This window comes from Dermacentor albipictus, chromosome 3 (genome assembly GCF_038994185.2).
Source record: "Dermacentor albipictus isolate Rhodes 1998 colony chromosome 3, USDA_Dalb.pri_finalv2, whole genome shotgun sequence".
Taxonomy (NCBI): domain Eukaryota; kingdom Metazoa; phylum Arthropoda; class Arachnida; order Ixodida; family Ixodidae; genus Dermacentor; species Dermacentor albipictus.
Window position 1 is genome coordinate 100,466,345 of NC_091823.1, and position 13,831 is coordinate 100,480,175.

At 44.4% G+C, this 13,831-nt stretch overlaps 1 protein-coding gene across 5 annotated transcripts in view; it reads right to left on the reverse strand.

Annotated features, from left to right (window-relative positions):
- LOC135901332 (sialin-like) overlaps positions 1-13,831 on the reverse strand; it is a 52,801-nt gene that overhangs the window by 5,879 nt on the left and 33,091 nt on the right. For 3 of the 5 annotated variants that reach the window (XR_010564095.2, XM_065431082.2, XM_065431081.2), the window contains one exon: positions 3,562-3,607. Coding sequence is in view for 2 of the 5 variants with exons in the window: in XM_065431082.2 (XP_065287154.1) it covers positions 3,562-3,607 (46 nt within the window). In the remaining 3 variants the exon portion in view is untranslated. Of the gene's footprint in view, positions 1-3,561; positions 3,608-6,829; positions 6,963-10,080; positions 10,225-13,135; positions 13,270-13,831 lie in introns of those variants that run through there. The other 2 variants (XR_010564094.2, XM_065431084.2) reach the window with 2 other exon arrangements.

Sequence of the window (13,831 nt, forward strand, 5' to 3'; positions counted from 1 at the left end):
GAGGGACAAAAGAACAGTTGAGGAGAGCCTGCCAGTTGACCAGCTCAATGAGAGCGTAGCACTAGAGTGTCAGAGTTCTAGCCTGCAGGAAGAGCATGCAGACGCGCTCCCAAGCGAGACAGGGTCGTTGTTATCACCGGCCTCAAAGAACTTTGATCAACTCTTACGCGTGGATAGAGAGTCACTGGCAGCTGAGCAAAAGAATGATGAGAGCTTAGCTAAATTACGTAACACAGCTAAAGAAGGCATTGCTAGGCGCAACGTAACGATACATGAGAGAGGAGGATTGTTGTATCGGCATTACAGAGATCGAAAGGGTAAGATTTTAGATCAGTTAGTCATACCTACTAAGTATAGGGAGGACCTTTTGAGTCTTTGTCATGGAAATGGGTGGTCCGGCCACCTAGGCATAAACAAATCAAAGGAAAGATTGCTTATGGAATACTACTGGCCTGGCTGTTTCAAAGATGTAGAAAACTTTGTAAGATCATGCGACGCCTGCCAGCGTTCTGGTAAACCAGGAGAGACTTGGAAAGCTCCACTGAAGGTAGTGCCCTTAATAACAGAGCCTTTCAGACGGCTTGTAATAGACACGGTAGGGCCTCTTCCAAAAACAAAATCAGGCTACAGGTACTTGTTTACCATGCTGTGTCCGGCTACCAAGTTTCCAGAAGCAATCCCTTTGAAAGAGCTCAGCTCCACTGAAGTAGTAGACGCGCTTTTGACAGTGTTTGCACGAGTTGGGTTTCCAGCCGAAATTCAGGCAGATCAAGGGTCAGTATTCACGAGCGCACTGACTTCCACATTCTTGCAAAAGTGCGGGGTAAAGTTAATACACAGTTCTGTCTATCACCCTCAGTCAAACAGTGTAGAGAGGTGGCATTCGGTGCTTAAGCGAGTTTTGCGTGCGCTCTGTTACGAGCACAAGGAGGACTGGGAGAACTGTCTGCCGGCAACTTTGTTTGCTTTGCGAACGGTTCCACATGAAGCGACAGGGTTCTCTCCAGCAGAACTAGTGTATGGGAGGACACTCCGTTCTCCACTGAGAATGTTAAGAGAGATGTGGGAGGAAAGAGGGGAGAGTCCAACCGTGGTTGAATACGTGCTGAATTTATTGGAACGGCTAAGCGCAACCCGAGAACTAGTCGGAAAGAACATGGAAATAGCTCAAAGGAACGCCAAATTCTATTACGACAAGAATGCGAGGCTTCGTACGTTTAAAGTTGACTTAACGATGAAAGCGGAAAAGTGTAGGTTTGGATGTTCGCAGGTTACTTATCTGGGCCATGTTGTTGGTCAGGACATGAGACGGCCGGCTGAGCTGAAAATAGCTACGATTGGAGATTTTTCTCAGCCGCGCACGAAAACGGACGTTCGTTCATTTTTGGGACTTGTGGGGTACTATCAACGGTACATTCCGAATTACTCGCAATTGGCAAGTCCATTAACAGACGCCCTCCGAAAGGGAGCACCGAGTAACGTACACTGGGATAAGGACAAAGAGAACGCTTTCCAAAGTTTGAAGACGCTATTGGTTTCTCGCCCTGTGCTTCGCGCGCCAGACTACACAAAGGAATTCATAGTTCAATGCGACGCAAGCGACAGAGGTATGGGCGTGGTACTTAGTCAGGTCGGCGACGATAACGAGGAGCATCCTATCCTCTACGTCAGCCGTAAACTAAATGTAAGAGAGGAAGCCTACAGCGCTTCAGAGAAGGAATGCGCTTGTTTGGTTTGGGCCGCCCAGAAGTTGTCGTGTTACTTGTACGGAGCGAAGTTCATCTTCGAGACCGACCACTGTCCTCTGACGTGGCTCAATCAAATGTCACACAAAAACGGCCGCTTGCTCCGATGGAGCCTCACTCTCCAAGAGTACAACTTCTCCGTTAGATATAAGAAGGGAAAGTTGCATAGCAATGCGGATGGTTTGAGCAGGCTAATTTGAATTCTGCGTTTGAGGGTCCCGCCTAAATTTTAGGGTTACTAGTGTTAATTTTATTAAGCGAAGAAGATCCCCTCTCATTTAGCAGGATTCCCTCCATGATTGCTGAATTTGTCAGCAGGAATTTGCTTCAGAAATTGGCATAGTGAAATGCAGCATTTTTTTTTGTTTCTGCACTTATGTTGTTGTTGTTTTTTTTGAAGCCTAGCGAGTCTAAAGTGAGAGCCAATGCACGTCATCTCGGCGCAGAGCCGTGTTGTGGGGTTCATTTTGCAGTTGCCTGTCCTTGTTGGATGTTTTGGGGCGGTGACATCAATGCACAAGTGGTCGCTGCGAGCCAAGACATCAATCCCCCCCTGACCAGCAGCCGTTCTCTTCCTGCCTAGCGGTTGTCAGCGCTAGACAGTCGAGACTTTTGGGGCCATGGAGGCGCTGTAAAGAACGGCGGGTTGCACAACAAGATTGTCACCTTGCCACCCGATTACGACAAGGGGTGCAAGACGCGCACCTCCCGCTCTCCACCTCTCCGTGCTGCAGCTGCGAGGCGTTCAAAGAAGCGACCTTTGCGCTGGAACCCGCCGCCTTCCTCCAGCCCCTTCGACATGGTGACGGGACGAATTCGGTGTGTGGACAATGATTCTAGAGTTCCCCAATGCGGAGCTGATTTGACACGCCTGAAGAAGCTACCGCGGGAACGTCTTGTTTTTGTGCTTCTCACGGTTTGGAGTGGCTCGGAACAATGAGCGACGCGCGATCGACAACGTCGATTTTCCGGAACGGCACCACCTTCAACGCCGTCGCTTGGGCTTCGGAATGTGTGTGCCTTTGTGTCTGTAAACTGGTCTTCAGAGCAGCTGCGAGTTGGTGGTGTGTAAACGAACAGCCGCCGCGTCGTAGGACCAGCGGATCGAGTGTATAAAAACTGTGGTTGTGCGATTGTTGGACGCACTTCTCCTGAGCAGTCATGTTAGACTGGTTCACTTCTCTCATGCAGTCCTGTTGGACTAATACTCTTTTTCTCAAGCAGTCATGTTAGACTGAGTTTATTTCTGTAAATAAACCCCTTTTTCCTCGTTCTCGATGAGAAGCAGTTCTTCACTTCATCAACGATCTCAGCGTAAATAAGTTGGACGACGGCATGGGCCAGCTACCTTCGAATTCATGCCGTACTCCAATCTTGGCAAAGGACCACGGACGAAGGGATTGAGCCCCCAATCCTGACACTAGGCAAACATTGACAAAAGTGGGCTGGCGGGATTTTGTCGAAGGCTGATGACTGATACCCCGCGAGCTGTCTGAGCTCTCACTAGATGCCCAACGTGTCATGCTAGAACTTGTCAAGACACTTTACCTAGCCACGGAGTGACTTCCTTCTCTATGGCCCAATATGCTACTTCATGGACCGGGACTGGGGTCTTCACTCAAATAAACTTGTTCTCTCTCTCTGTTTCTTGACAAAGGTGCGACTAGTCCAATCCGACACTTTCCGCAGGCAGATATAAGAAAACCTCGGTCTTGTCCGTGCGTAGCGTCGAAATGAAAACAGGCTTTCTACGTAACATATCTAACATGTAATAATGTCAAATAACTTGGAATACTTTATTTGTAAACACGCTCACCTCTGTTAGCTTCGTCATTGTTACATCCCGTGTGTAACTGATGTCCCTGCAATGAATGATAACAGCTCGTGTCAGTTACGTCCGGCCGTATCCGCTTTCCTAGGGTAAATGTGCTCCCTGCACTGTAATCTTGGTAGAAAAAAAAAGTGATTTTGATATATGTATTGGTTTGTGTCGCTTTTCAAATTTAACAGATGTGAGATTTATGTGAGGGATTTTTATGATGCAAGGTGCACGAAGAAAGTATGTAACAAAATGTGCGTACAATGCATGTAAACACACCTCTATGGATTGCGAAATGCACAGGTGCGTTCAATATGACTTGCAACAACCTTTTTCGTGGTCGAAGAGGCTCCAGGGCTGCGGGGCGGCTCTGACATGGTAAATAGCGGTTTAATAAATACCAATAATTGAAGCTGTGCTTAGGTCTGTAACTTACCCTGTGTCTGCGCAGCCGTACAGTCTTGGAGCCCCTTCGACCACGGGCACTGGCGCTGCAGGTCATATTGTACGTGACTGTACCTGTATGCTGAACGTCAACAGGAGTAAGAGTCTCTGTCAGACCACGTGGCCTTTAGCTCTTACTTCTCTTTGTTGTATGAGAAAAAAATTAACTGAATTGAATTGAATATTTATGTGACCACTGAGTTGTCTCTTAGGTGAGTGAAGAAATATCTTTCCTTTTCTTCATCTGCGAAGCTTTCTTTATGAGAAACGCGTATGAGTTGCCCCTTCAGTTTCGCGCTGCAGTCCATGTGGACGCCAATTTTTTCCTTTCAATATTAACGGACACGAAGGTTACGTGACATACGAGTGTTTTTGACAGGGAAGTCTCGGAAGTCAGTGCGCAGCGCCATACATTTCAGTTCGTCTGTGACTAAAGCGCGCATACACTAATTCGTGCTGCCCCCTTATCTCTTTCACTCTTCTCTCACTCTTTTGCCCTACCCCAGTGCAAGTTGACGAACCGAGATCATACGGGCTAAGGGATATATTTGTCCTTCTTTTTCCTTTCTCTCGTTTTCCATTAAGATTTGTTGGTCTTGGGAAAAGGGTCACCTTCCTGCTGACCAAACAGTGCAGAGGAGTCACAAGAAAGTGGAGACTTGAAAGGGTCAACAGTGGGCAAACAAGGGATGTTTCATGCTGAAGCCCTTCCCGACAACAGAGCCCACGCTTGTGCCGCAGACATGGAGACCTGTCATAGCGCCCTTACTATGACAAGCGTCCCAGTTGGAACGCAGGCTGAGGCTTGCTTTGTTCACCTGCAGTTGGTCGCATTTGCTCACCGTGAAACGAGAGTGTTCTTATAATGCTATTAGCATTCTTAGGGAACTTGCCCCAGTTTGTGGTATGTCGGTATGTATCTATGTATGTATGCCCGTGCCTAGCATCTTTCCCGTCAACTTGGGTCGCTGGGTGGTCTATAGCCAAACAGGTAGAGCGTCGGGCTGCCTGTGCTGAGGAAGCCGGGTTCAGAAATAACCGTTGGACCAACCTAAGGCACAAGGTATTTGCCGCTGGGTATATGCCGCTCTTCGATAAACCTCTTTGTTGCCAACATGGGTCGCTGGGTATGTGTGCTACCAGCTCCTTGCGTTCGATGCACAAGGCCTCCGAGACTGAGTGTCAAGTATTGGAGGCCAGGCAATAACTTGAACACGCCAGATTTGTTGACATTTTAAAACGTTTGGTGGGGCTTAACAAAAGTAGAGTCCCTTCACATAATTTCCCTGCACTATTTTTCTGCTATACATCAGTTAATTGCTGAATATACTGTACCTTGTTTTTCGATTACTTTTCAATGTTGGAAACAAAGTAGTCTACAAAACTCAGAATCTGCAACACGGAAGGTTTGGGTGCACGTACATTCTTTCGCTTCGCGCACTGCTTGTGCATTTCGTTGTATCGAAAAAATTTACATTTCATGCACAAACATCCATTTTATGAAGTAGCAATGATCGATCGATGCCCAACACAAAAATGGGACGTCTTATGGACATCCATTACATGTGAACTGATGGTACAGCACGATATGGTCGCACCAACTGCGTAGCATCACCCACGTCAAAATTATGCAAGGCGCATACAATGCAAAAGCTATGGGGGGCCTGCAACGCACGTCTAAAGTACAAACTTCATAGATGTTCCATGGACATCTAAAACTTTGTATGATGTATGTCTGAAGTAATGTTCTTAGAGATGTCCTATAGACATCCAAAATTTTGTCTGCTGTACATCTGATGAATGAACTAAATGGATGTTCAAAGGACATCCAAAACTTTGATGCCATTGTACATCCCTTAGATTTATGTGCACGTGAAGGACGTCCATAGGACATCCCATTTTTTGCTGGATGTATGGATAAATCCGGTACATCTATCGGATGTTTGTGGCTATCTGGGCCCCTGCTGCAGACTGTGATCGTACACATTTTCCAGCCTCTAGATCCCATGTCAACAAGAAAAGGCGTGAGGCAGGCCCAATCAAGAACAATATATAGCTACTCACCACATGTGAAAACGATGGCTCACACAGTTTATTATTCCGGTACAAGCAATTGGCCTCCTGGGTCGTCACATGCCACATTTACAGCTATCACCACCAAACCTACTGTGATAAGCATCTTCACCTATCTGTTTTACAGCGTGTGGCGCCATTGGTAGTGTAGTGCATGCCTTTAGTAGGCGACAATCCAAATGCATCGCTGTTCCCTGCTGCAGGCAGCGCGATGTGGGCATGACGGTTCATTTCGGCGGCATCTGGTGACGCCCACCAGCTCGATTTCGACAGTTTCCTGTCGCCCTCTTAAAACCCAATGCAAATGAAAACAACGAAACGTGTCTCGGGCCGCCGGAGCACCACCAGCTCGACGTGCATCAGCGATTCGTGCGACACTTTGCATTACGCAGATGTCAACAATAGTTGAGTCTGTCGAATGTTTTTCGTTACTTCGGATCATATGTTTTCCTGGTTAGTATGTTTTTTTCTCATGGTTTTTCCAAAACGTACCAACAAGGTTCTACATTTTGATACATTTTGTTTGAAGTGAACTTGTACCAAAGGAGCTCCCAATACAGTACCAAAAGTTATTATGGGCTAAGAAAGACCAAAGAAAAGTCCTGCCTGTTATATAATAGATTGTTGCATGCTTTTGATGCAATAAAAGATTTAGCTCTATCCTGACTGGTTTAGTATAACAAGGCTCCAATGTAATGTAACAGCAACAATTATGAAACCAAGTGCACAACAATGGCCATCAACATACCTGCACACTCGAAGGTCTTTCTTATGGCGGTTACACCAAGGACTTGCTTTTTGTGAAGCTTGTCAGCCATGAAGCCACAAAGTATTCCAACAAGTGCTTGGCCCAAGTATATGCTGGCATTCATGAAACCATCCTGAAAGATGAAGTTCTAATATGTAACACACTTTAAGTGAACGCTAAAGGAAAATAGTAAGCTGAGTTATATCGATAGGTTATTTGTCTAAAAGTCTACCATGCTTTTCTTTGCGCTGACATAATGACCTTGTTGCACATAGAATTGTCACTGGGCTGCTGCCCATCAATATGAATTACCTGTGCCAAAACAGATGAGATTACGTAATCTCCACATTACCTCCGTTTCTGCTGCTCTGTGCACCAGCCAGTGCTGACATCACAAGAGGTAGCCCCGTAAAATCATAGGTGGCACCATGGAAATTTCCCACTTTTCACAATTTTCACTTTTACAAAAGCTTTGATCCATTACAAATGATGAAATAATTATTATAGAAGCCTAATCTTTGAATCTAGCTCGATTAGATATTTTTCTTTAGTGTACCTTTAAGCCAGACTATGAATTATTTCCTTATGTGTGTTTTTCTGTATGGATGCATTGGAAATGCATGAAGCTGTCTAATTATGCGCGCCTGGCTATGCAGCTATGGCGCGGTTTGTCCAACTCTCAGTGAAGCAGATTTATATCATGCAAGAAAGTGCCTAACCTTTCCTTTTTGTACTGGTCTAACAGCTCTAATAATGTAACAACTACATTTATAGATATAGATACACTTCACACTCCATGACTGCGGACACTCGCTGTCAGAATGCTGGCGTGACGAATCACAGTAGCAGCAGTGAGCAATGTGGCCTTCGTGCTGTCCATCACTTCTATGCAAAGTGAGCGGTGAGAACACATTGCACGGAAAGCTACAAGCCATCAGCCCACCTAGACTGTGCCACCAAAGAAGATCACCTTCAAAATAAAGCCCTCGCGACCGCACACGGCCAAAGTACAAGCCCCCATCCCCTCCCCCAGTGCCATGTGAGTGACAGAAAATGGCGTAATTCCTCCCCTTGTGCATGCGAGATTGAGCCACCATCATTGGCTCATCATTGCATGCTCTCACTCGAACACACAATGTCCGGCTCGCAAGGACGATGTTAACATGAGACGAACTCAATACGTAACATCGCAAAAAAAGCCTGTAGCTATAGGCAGAGGAGGTCAACCCAGCGTGCCTCCCCCTACCTTCCTCCACCGTGACACTTTATCTCATTTCTTCATCCCCACTTCGCTCAAGATTACCTACACATTCCTCTAGGTGGCTTTATTATGCCACACGCTCAGCGAGCTCCCCTTCGTATTTTCCCTGGCATGCAATTCTCTTCACCTCCAGGTGCCTTCCTCATTGGCTTGCTTCGCGGCTTCAGGCAGAGACACCACCGATTTCACGAGCTGGCCAGTTACGCTTAAGCTTAAAATATGCTTCAGAAGCGTTTGTTATTGAGCACATATCTGGGTTCCTCGGTGTTAAAATTATCCTTGTTTCCTCTAAAGCCAAGCTTTTAATTTGCCATCGAAGCATCCTATCCTGGTGGTAATCAACTACTTTAAACAAGAGTTCAATAACACTGCCAAGCTTGCTACTTAGTCAGATTTACAGTTTGAAAACCACATGTTTATGCACTTAGCCAGACTAGTAGCAGACTCTGAGGTTTGAACCTGGCAGCTGGTGTTATCCAGATGCATGAAGAGGCAGCAGAGTTTGTGTATTTGGGTATTTTAGCTTAGAGAGGTGAGTAGCAATAAGCATGTACCAGTAGGGGCCCCATGAGAGTGCTTCCTTATTATTTTTAATATGCTTTACCGCAATAAAGTTTGTATGCTTCGCCGCACGGCACAGCTGTAAGGCGGCGAAGCTAACATAAAAACGGCAATTTTCGGGGGTTTGAATATTTTGAACAGTAAAAGTGTCTTTTGAATCGAATCGAATACTAACCAATTAGAATTGAATATTCGATTTCGAATCTTCACACACCACTACTGACAATTCTACTGGCAGCATTTTAATGCTACTTCATACATGGCTGTGGCAATTTGAGCCTTTGAGGGCAGTTAAAGGGATGCATTTGTTTTTTCAGACTGCCCGATTTTTCGGCATTAACTGCACCCGTTACAAAAATCACACTTGGTTATCATCATTATCACTTTCTCATGCAAGAAGTCACAGTGCTCCCTGCTTTTGGTTGCATTTTGGTTTTTGTATGCATGTGTTAGGCTGTTTCAGCCGTTTGTCCCGAGCACGCCATGCCACAAAGGCAATGCCAGCAATGTGCCTACAATGTTGCGTAAAAGTTATTCAGAGGCCCATCACAGTTATCCACCGATGCTGCCAGCTGAAGTAGCATAATTTTTTTACAACGCATCGGATGATGAGGTTTCCAATGGCAACTGAAGTGCAATAAATATTGGTTTATTGCACCTCAGAGGAGTGTTGGTAGAATTGGTAGAGTAGTAGAGTGGTAGAGCTTTTTTCATTTGCGACTCATAAAAATTTCATTGAAGAATATTTAGTGCCCTGAAATGATTAAGTTCAGCAGCAAGTAGAAGATATTTGGTGCATGTCTTCTACTTTTCCTGGTATTTCCACTGAATGCTAAGAAATTTGGGGAGTAAAGGAAAACTATATAATACTATACATAACATCAACAGAACGACAACAGGGTAAATTGGGCATTTGCGCACATGACCTTTATGGGATTAGGAGGCATAAATGCAGTCAGGCAAGCCGTGTAATATGTGGAATGGATAACCTACAATCTGTTAGAGTAAAGTCACATATAAGAAAAATATACAGCATTTGCATAAACGTAACTATTCAGCCCTCCACCCAACTTATTTATTTTATATTTGAAAATGTTATTAGCCTGAGAAAGCACCTGTGTTATTTTCAGTCGTGCCCCAGATATATGTGTTTTATTACTTTCACTTCTTTATATATTTTTGTCCATCACAGTAATTCAGAGATCTTGGTGGAAAAGCCAACTTTTCAATAGTAGTGAAACCAAATCTGCAAATAGCAAATGGGGATGGGGAATTGGCATACAGAAATCTAATTGCAATAGGAATGCCAATCTGTTTGGTTAATGGTGGTGTGGTGGAAATGCTGCTGACGATGACATGCAGCGATAAATGTCATTTTACTGCATAGTGCATGCAACAATTTGAAAGACAGATTGTTAGTGGCACTTACCTTTTGAATATCGAAGTGCAGCACATTGGACAAGTAGCTTGGAAGCTCCGTGAGCAAGGTATAAAAGCTCCAGCTTGCACAAAACTTAACTAGAGCACAAAGCCACACACCCCTCGATGTCAGTATGCTGAGCCAAGGCACCGGCTGTAATTAAAAAAAAAATAATAATTCATTAGCTCAACAGACAAACGACTGACATCGGCCGTGCACACATACGGCACAAAGCGCACTGGTGCACTTGATGATACAGATGTGCATGACCTCACACTCACAGTTTACGTTCCTTGAACATTAAGTATCGTCTACCACCAGTAAAATTTATATGCTCTTCTGGTGCGACAATGCTGCGGACATACTAGCAAAATAGCAGAACTTCACAAAAGAAGCATTATGTGAATCATGCCTGAATCGCAAGAAACAAATTTCCTATGCACTTTCATTGTGGGCATTGACCAGCACCTTCACAGTAAGGGCATTACGATGCCAGGTCATGTTAGATCGATGCAAAAAGCCGCCCGTACAAAGTGCAGTTCAATCTCAATATGATGAAGTTGGTAAAAACGGCAAATTTGCTTTGTTATAATGAAATTTAGCAATATTGAAATTCGACCTTTTGTGCAAATAAGAAAAATGCTGACGGATTTTTTTACGTGGAAGGGGCTGCAAGGGTTTTCGAATTATCAGCCAATTGGCAAAAAACAAACTTGGTTGAGAAATAAATCTTTCTGTAGAATTTGAGAGTTGGCAACGAAAGATATGGTCTTATGCCATGTTGATGATACTTTCACATTGGCCAGTCAGGCTTTCATGTCCACTCCCCCTTAGTGGCTCATAGCGTCACCCGCAGCACGACAACATTATCATTAAAAGTGTAGGGAGCGAATGCTTTGATTACCTCTAGCTTCAACATGTCTCTGAAACCCGAGAGTATGCGACCCCTGGCACAAAACGTGCAGGAGGGCAATGCACATAATGCCATGCGATCTCATCTCACCCTGTCTTTGCACACACAGCAGATTACCTCTAAAACAGGGTGCATGGGCTGTGTATATACTCAGTCACACCAACAGCCACGTGCAGCTACGGTCACGCTAGAAAAGGAGACGGTCACCAACCTGACCCCTCCACCCCCCTCGCACATTTTTGATTGCGTTACCGCAAGCTTTCTCCTCTCCCCCCTTTCCCCTTGCTCGCATGGGAAGACAGTGCTCGCCAAACCACCATCCTTCTCGGCTCATCCTCGCATACTCTCACTCACATCGAAAGTATACAGTGTATGGGAAGTGATATAATCTTGTAGCACTTGGACTTAATATGGAGCACGACATTACTTTGCTTCGGTTGTTGCTCTTATTCGTGCAGCGCACAATTTGAGATGTGCATTTGCAAGCAGCCACTTCTACTTCAACTAATTTACCATCTGCACCTGCCAAAGTTTCCGCTTATTGCCTCGATATTTCTGCACAGCAGCAGTGACATTTCCTTATACTGAATATGTGCATAGACACACTTGGTTATATTGAGGTTCGAAATACATGGTGTTCTATTCACAAGTTATCAAAAGTTGAATACTTCATTGTATTGAGAATTTCATTATATTGAAGTTCGGTATATCAAAGTGTAAGTGTACCAGATCTAGCCAATGCTGAAAGCAGCTCACAAGGCAGGAGGAAAGCAAAAGCACTGACCATGGTCTCTGGGATGCCGGAACGCACAGGTCACAAAATGTATGATATCGTAGACCACGTGCAGACAAAGACCAAGCAGTTTGCTAAACTTGAAAAATTACAAGAAGCGCTTATAAAGAGAAAATTAGTGTTGACCTTGCGTCAAATTTACATAAAAGCCACAAGTCGAAATTAAAATGTTGAGATGATAGGGTCAGATGATGTGGTAGCAAACTTAATATATGCAGAAGCAGAACATATGTTCCGGTCAAGAGACAACAAAACTGTCGCACATTTCCACCAGTCAATACCCATGCCAAAGATGTGTTGGAAATTTGTTGTTTGTGGTTTGCATGCTATAATGCCTCCCAACAAGCACTCTCTCATTCAGTATGAGCTGCAATGGATGAGCACGTGGCAAAACGCTCTAGCAGCAGTATAGCAGCACCGATTTGCATCACAAATGCGTTGTCACAGTGGTTTCTGCTTTACCACTCAGTGCTAACAGTTGCTCTCTCTCTCTGTCTGTTCCTGAGTACAATAGCAATGCACACAATATAAACCTTGCTGCAAACTCACTGTCTCTTATCTATGATATTTACCAGCTGAAGTGCGTATAACAATGAATAACGCATAGATCGCACAATATGTGACCACTATCTGTCCTTATCATTTTCGTGAGATAAAGATTTTGTGCACTAGACTGGGAGTGAGGGCTAAATAAGGCAAGGGGCCAACTTTGAAACAAGGGCACCAGAACCCTCTCCCTTTATATCAAGAAAACAGCACCGACCGGTGCCCTTATACATCTTGATAGAGTGCTTTGCCGCGCGCTTGCACACTGCAGCTTACATTGAGCGTGATACTACACATGCAAATGTTGATGTGCTTTCAACAACGCTAGACCCCTTAACAGAAGCAAGACTTCAGAGAGCTTTAGATTAGGGGACCTAAGCATTGGGCCTGCTAGCGCTTGGGATCATGGTACTGCGCATGCGTAGACCTCTATGTAAGGGTATGTGCATGCGCGGTATGTGCAAATGCTAGGGCGCCACAACGCTTGCATCCCCCTAATGCAAAACATTCTTCTGTTCAAACAGCCTGTGCAGTTCGTTGCAAACTTTCAGATATAGTAGCAGTAGAAGAAACACTCATCAACAGCAATGATGCAGAAACATGTACGCGTCTATCTTGTAACCACATTTTTACATTTTAATCCTGCTGCTGGCATCAAATAATGTTGCCTTTCATTAAATGGGAGTGCCAATCATTATCAGGAATAAAATTCATCATCACCACTACATTTTTGGGAGAAAAATGCATAAAACTGACGCAGGCTTTGCTTCGTTATGTGGACATATGAGTGTCACGAACAGTACTTTAGTCACCTTGTGCTCTGAGAAGTTGGCGTCCCGAGAATGAACTATATAGATGCGTTCCTCCATTGAGATGAACTTGTGTCTTTCAGGACTGCCAGAAGCTAGAAGCACCCAAAATATGGACCACACAACACCCAGGAGTCCTGGAGAAACAAAAATAAGGAAAGAAGGCAGGTGTGAACAGAAACTTCAATGTCGCAAAACCAGGGTACACTTGTTTGCCTAAACCTGAGACAATGTTATTATTAGTAAGGTGGCTCGTTTATCACCAGTCAGAAAAATCAAAACCAGCCTAAAATTAGTTTAGAACAGAACAGTTTACTTGAAACCAAACAATATAAGATATATCAACGTTGCGCATTAAACTCGCAGCATGCAAAGTTGATCAATGGAAGGTGCAGTATCTCGATACATTTTGTCCCAACATTCCAGAATAAGTATTTAACAAGACTGCACTGCCTTCCAGAACATCTAAAAAAACAGAAAGAAACAAAATCCACATGTGTTGCAAAAAATTGTTGAGCACGAAATCTGCAAGAAGTTTAATTTCACTGCGACTTCACTGCTTAATCTGGAATGTAAGTAAGCAATGGGGTAGTCATGCGCAGATATATCTACTGCATGTTCCGATTGAAAATAACCTTGGTTATCTTAATTTAAGAAAGGAGATCATCTTGTTGTACAGAATTATTGTCCTTTTTCTTT